Source organism: Octopus sinensis, unplaced genomic scaffold, assembly GCF_006345805.1.
Source record: "Octopus sinensis unplaced genomic scaffold, ASM634580v1 Contig06631, whole genome shotgun sequence".
NCBI classification, from domain to species: Eukaryota; Metazoa; Mollusca; class Cephalopoda; order Octopoda; family Octopodidae; genus Octopus; species Octopus sinensis.
The window spans coordinates 1-6,234 of record NW_021829406.1 but is presented as its reverse complement, the minus strand read 5'-3'; the positions used below and the strand labels follow the sequence as shown (position 1 = coordinate 6,234).

The following is a 6,234-nucleotide window of genomic DNA, read 5'->3' as shown; positions in this document are numbered from 1 at the left end:
GTTAAAGTCTCTCAAACTAGTGACATATAATTTTACTCCTTTAAAATATTCTACTAATTTTAATACTTTACCATAGATGACACTGATGTCCTTGTAAGTACTGTTGTATTTAATTATCTTCTAATAACTCATAATTAATTATAGTGTTGATGGAGATTTATTGATACTTCAGTTACTCACTAATTATCTTGCAGAATCGTCCATTATCTTTATGTTGCAGACTACAACCCTCTTGAAGTGTGACATGTTTCCTACTTGGATAAGGTCAATGTTTAGTGGATGTAGTGTGAGAGATATACTATTACAGAGAACAGACACTAGGAACACCTTTTATCATAAATCTGCCAGATTATGGCAGACCTCTGTCTACATAACAACATGAAGTATATTATTCTACACAATAAGGGCAATGGGACAAGCAGGACAAACAGACAGATCAGCAAAGAATATTCTTACCAACTCGACCTCTGCTTGTTACAGGTTTCAAACACCTCAGGCATCGTTTAAGTGGAACGTTTGAACATTCTTCACATGTCAGAAGGTGTTCACAGGGATGAACTTTTGTTGTGGCCGTTTTATTTCTGCACAACAAACATCTGTGGACAAAACAGAAACATCCAATCAATAACATTCATTTATAACAAATATTATATTATTTACATGTTCGGAATAGAGAATATTATAAGATACATCAGTAACTACCAAGAGTAGAGCAGAAACTCTTCTTTGAACAATTACATACATACAGCATTTTGTGTAGTTAAATGACGCAGAAACACACACACACATACATACACACACATGCATACATACATTGATAAATGTTTGTCTTGACCTGATACATCATAGAAATTGGTTGACACACAGTGAACTGCATATATTCCAGAAATATATTTCACTTCTAACATCGAACTCATTTCTTCTGAACAAATATATCTACAGAGGTTTCTTTATATACACATACTTTATTATATACATCCTGTCTCCACAGATTAGCAGATGAGGTGTCCAGTACTGAAGAGTGGCAGGAATAGCCCGAAACCAGACCTGGTCTGCTGGTTCTGTTGCTATAAGATGGTAGGGGTTCGATCCCCTGCTCGCAATTAATCGGATGCACCTTTGCATTGTTAATTAGCTAGAGGAGGTGTTCTCTTGGGGTTAAACATTCGCAGTAGAGTCCATCCGAACAGATACTCATGTTGGCGTGCCTACGAATATTACTTATATATATTTTCGTCCAGCCCGTGCTATCACGGAAAACGGATGTTAAACGATGATGATGATGATGATGATATATCTATCATATATATATATGTGGAGGCGCATTATATATATATATATATAATATCTTATATATTATATATATATATATATATATTATATATATAATATATATATATATAATATTATATATATATATATATATAATTATGTGGGAGGTACAATGGCCCAGCGGTTAGGGCAGCGGACTCGCGGTGTAGGATCACGTTTTCGATTCCCAGACTTGGCGTTGTGGGGTGTTATTGAGCGAAAACATCTAAAAGCTCCACGAGGCTCCAGCAGTAGTATTGTTTGTTATGATGCGAGTTTGATTCATGTTGTGGGCAGATAATACGGGGCCCAGGCCTTGGGTATATCTTAAAGCTGATGCCAACATCATTTGGGCAATGCTGATGAGATATTTTCCACCATGATTTTGGGAGGCTTTATTATATGTATCGTGCATGTAGTTCTAGTTTTCTGTCCCTTATTTTGCCCCTTTCCAATAATATCAGCTGCGCTCTGTAGACATATTATTATTATTATCGTTATTATTATTATTATTATTATTATTAAAACATTCACATAAACGATTATTTGTAAAAGCAAATAAAATCTTCTGAAGTGTGTCAATTGAATAAAGCAGAACAATATTTATACAGTCCAAAAATCAATATCTATAAACAATATCTGAATTTCAACAAAGAAAGTTTTGTATATTCACTTAGGGGGAAATGTGCCTGCTTCTTAAGTAGCTCATACAGAGAGATGTATGGCAAAGAAATTGCCAAATCTTATAAAATAAGGGAGTCAAAGGCGACTAAAGCACCTAGTAATGGTATATGTGTTACTTGAATTATTTACGTTTCCTGACAGCTTTTTTTTTCTATGAAGCTATGTGGCAATATTCCATCAGTATTTGCAGAAATATAATATATACACTGTTGGTGTGTGTTTGTAGGTTAATTTTCTATGAAATCATTCTTAATATTGACTGATTCGGACTTAGAAGAGTGAGAAAAAGATGTTGGTAGACAGATAAATTCCACTTAATTCTAAGTAATAGTTTCAAAATGGAATTCATTCACTTCATTATTTAGATCTATATTTTCCTATTGATCACAAATCTTTAAAATAGGGAACGAAGAGGGGTAGGTTGGGGGTGAACAGTGAAGTATAACTGGCAACACTACGAATCATGTGAATGTAATCAAAATCGTGTTGTTTCTTTGATCTCCTGACAACTGCATATTGTTTATTGTGTGGCCTTTGACAAAAACACTAGCGCCAGTATAATGTATGGGTAGAATCAAAACGAAATAAACATGATTATATACAAAATAGAAAATGTACTGGTTTATCTGTTCCATTGCCAGGAAATACTTACTGTGGTGGTAAAAATGTTTCTAATTTTTTTCTCAAATTTGGGTCCTTAATGAGGTCCAATGGTGTGTTATTTTTGTTGTTTTTATGGTGAAAGTCCGCTCCCTGGCTGGCGAGATATCTCGCAACCACTATACCAGAGAGCCTTTCTTCTATTTTCAGGTTAAGGGAAGTGCAGCACTACAAATGATGAAATATAAAATGATGACAATATTACACAAATATTCAAAACAAATGCCCCTAATTACACAAAGGTTCATCTAAATTTACTCATAGCTTGTTTATCCACTAATTAAAGCAATTACAAAGTATTGAGTTCCTACATAATCTTTAATTGAGTCCATTTCCCATTTTCATGTTTTTACTTTATTTTCAACACTGAGACACCCTCTAAATATATTGTCATTACATTGAGCAGGACAAACCGTATTGATTAACATCAAGCTTATTGTTAATTAATGAGTAAATATTTACTTGTCAATCACAAATATCACAATATATTCAATAGAAAAATCAAATATAGGAAGAACAAACCAACAAGAACCTATCTATATAATTGGCTTGATAAAGGCGACCATGTGGCCATAAGAAAGAGTATTGTATATATAAATATAACACAACATGAGAAGAAAGAACATAAGTTATATCAGAAACAAAAACACCTATAACATAACAAAGTCAATACCACACAGACATGACCAAACATATCAATAATGTTTCCATAATTAAGCAAGAAGCATCTTTGAATGATTACGGTAAAGTAAAGGAAGCAGGAATTAGTGTCAAGTCAGAAGAGTAATGGAGGAGTATTTTTAATCACGGACAAGTGAATTTTGGAAGAGGCGATTTGCAAGTCTACCAGATAGATGGAAGAGCATTGTAGACAATGAAGGAGAATATGTTTTAGATTAACAGAAAAAAGTACTTTGTTTATCTTAATTTTGAGAAATATAAGGATTATAAAAAACTGATTCATTTATGAGATGACAGCAAAAAGTCCAGTAGTATTGAAGTCCATACTGTTGATGACATCAGATAGCCGAATACAGTAAACGGGCTTTAAACAGCATTTTACAAGATATATACTCAAACTCAAAATCATTACTTGTGTGTGTTTGTCTGTGTGAGTGTGTGTGTGAGTGTGTGTGTGTGTGTGTGTGTGTGTGTGTGTGTGTGTGTTTGTGTGTGTGTGTGCCTAAGTACAGAACTTAAATACTGGAAAACTCACTAAGGACCATGCTTTATTGCATTTATCCTCTAGTGTCTTAACATTGAACAATGTTATGACATGTCCACAAGAAGTCAGTGGATTCATGTCGTGTACAAGAAGTAGGATAGAGAGCAGTTTCACTCAGAATTCTTCATAGAATGGACTGGATGTCTTTACCATGGCACCAGCACTATAAAGCTCAGACATCTCTTCTATCCTGCATCATTGTTAATTGAGAATAATATCTCCTCTATTAAATAGGCCACTTCTCCGTCACATTGTGATGGCCAACAACCGAGATGGGTCACCTCTCGACCGTGGTGAGACGACATCTTTGAGAGTGAAAGGAGATGGAATATTGTTTGTTACATAATTTCACTCGGGTCATAAGGGGAGACTGGATTACGGAATGGTAATGGAGGATGGGGTTGATAGGGGAGAATTGATACATGACAAGCAAAGTTTGTCTGTCTGCCTGTCTCTCTCTCTCACACTCCCACAAAGACTCCCAAATATACAAAATCACACAGACACACACACACTCACACACACAGACACACACAGACAACACACACACGACACACACGCATGTATATACACAAACAATTTTAAAACTTACTTCGTTTAGTAAATCCAAGGGTGCATCCTCGGAATTAAACACTTCTGTTGCCATGGCTAGGTGCAAACAGCTGTTACCTTCACCATCAACAGCATTTATGCCTGCACCCAGGGCTATTAACAGGTGTGTCATTCCGAGGTGACCCTGGGAAACGGCTTCAAGCAATGGTGTCCTTTTCTGATTGTTTTGAATATCCAACTGAACAGAACCCTTTGTGGAAGTAAAAATAGAAAATGAAAATTTACATGAAAATCAGGATGGATATCAATGTGTCATTATTGTCTTCTACTGTATACTTGATCAAACTGATCATGTACATTTGATGTTTGCCCGTAAAATCAACCTTCGTAAGATCCTCTAGATGTTGCTATGAGAATGTGTTCTAGACAGGATAAAGATGTCCTAAATAGATTGTTTCAGCTTAATCTACCTTTCTTCCTAACTATAGTAAGTTTTAGGGGAGCTGAACACGAGTGAACACATGATTAACAGATCAAGACTAGTAAAGAAGAATTAAAATTTCGAAAGTATACTTTTGATGTTGCTATAATTAATAAGAGGTTCATAAAACTGTTGAGGTGATTAGTGTCCACCACCATGAAATTAATACACGCTCACACACACATACACAGAGACACACTCGAATATAAATATATATATATATATATATATATATATAATATATTATATATATATATATATATATATTATATATGTATATATATAGTGAGAGAGAGAGAGAGGGAGAGATTTATATACATTACTGTTGGATATATAAATATATATGTTGAATGAGGAATATGTAAAATGAAGTTCACGAGAAAATTTATCCATCACAACCATTGGTTTGACCCGTGTTGCATCGATTCCTTGCAGGTGGGAAAGTTCTCGGTGTCGCTTGGTATGTTGTTGTTGTAAGTAGGTTCTTGGATTATAGCATTATAGCCAACAACCTCCTGGCAACATCATGCCAAGCGAAACCGAGAATATTTTGTGAGGTTTCCTCTGTAAAACAAGACACCAGATGATATGCATCTGCACCGGAAGATGCAACACATCCAATTATACAGTATCCAACCCACAAGTGTCCGATGCAAAATGGGTCAATACTCCATTTCCCAATCCCCCATTTGTAATAAAACTCAAAAAACCGTGAAATTCCTGAGGTAGACTAAGTGAAAATTATATCATAACGTGTGTGTGTATGTGTGTGTGTGCAGACATACAGACAGACGTGCGTACACACACACACACACGCACACACACACATACACACACACACACACACCACACACATACATACATACATACATACATACATACATACATACATACATACATAGAGAAACTGTGCATAGTTTAGCTGTCCAGCGGATGTTGACGTAAAGTGAAAAATAGAATATCTGGAAATAAACTGAATAATGACATATCTATGTATATATATGTTTTGATTGTAGAAAAGATAAATCCGGAGAAGAAGCACACTCTAGATGCAGAGCAGTGTATATTTTAAAACTGGGGAAGGCCGGTTTCCGGGATTACCCTTGGTTTCCGGTCCAAAAAGGATTTAGCTTCAGGGCGTATCATTAGACCCCAAAACCTGTGGCCTAAGACCTCTTCCAAATATGGAGGGTGGAAAAGCCGTTCACCTCATACGCCTAATCCCGTCCAATAGCTTTTCCAGCTGCATACGGGTGTATAGTTCGTTGGATGACGTGGGGATGTTATTGCTGGAGTATCCGAGGTAAAATTCTTTCATATT

At 35.5% G+C, this 6,234-nt stretch overlaps 1 protein-coding gene across 1 annotated transcript; it reads right to left on the bottom strand.

Moving 5' to 3' along the window:
* Nucleotides 1-118: 118 nt before the first annotated feature.
* Nucleotides 119-4,957, bottom strand: LOC115227656 (E3 ubiquitin-protein ligase MIB2). Its single transcript, XM_029798418.2, has 3 exons — nt 4,473-4,957; nt 2,648-2,823; nt 119-596 (listed from the first exon to the last, which is right to left on the bottom strand). The coding sequence occupies exons 1-3, from the start codon at nt 4,602-4,604 to the stop codon at nt 437-439; spliced, it is 468 nt and encodes a 155-aa protein (XP_029654278.1). The 5' UTR covers nt 4,605-4,957; the 3' UTR covers nt 119-436.
* Between the last annotated feature and the right edge of the window lie 1,277 nt (nt 4,958-6,234).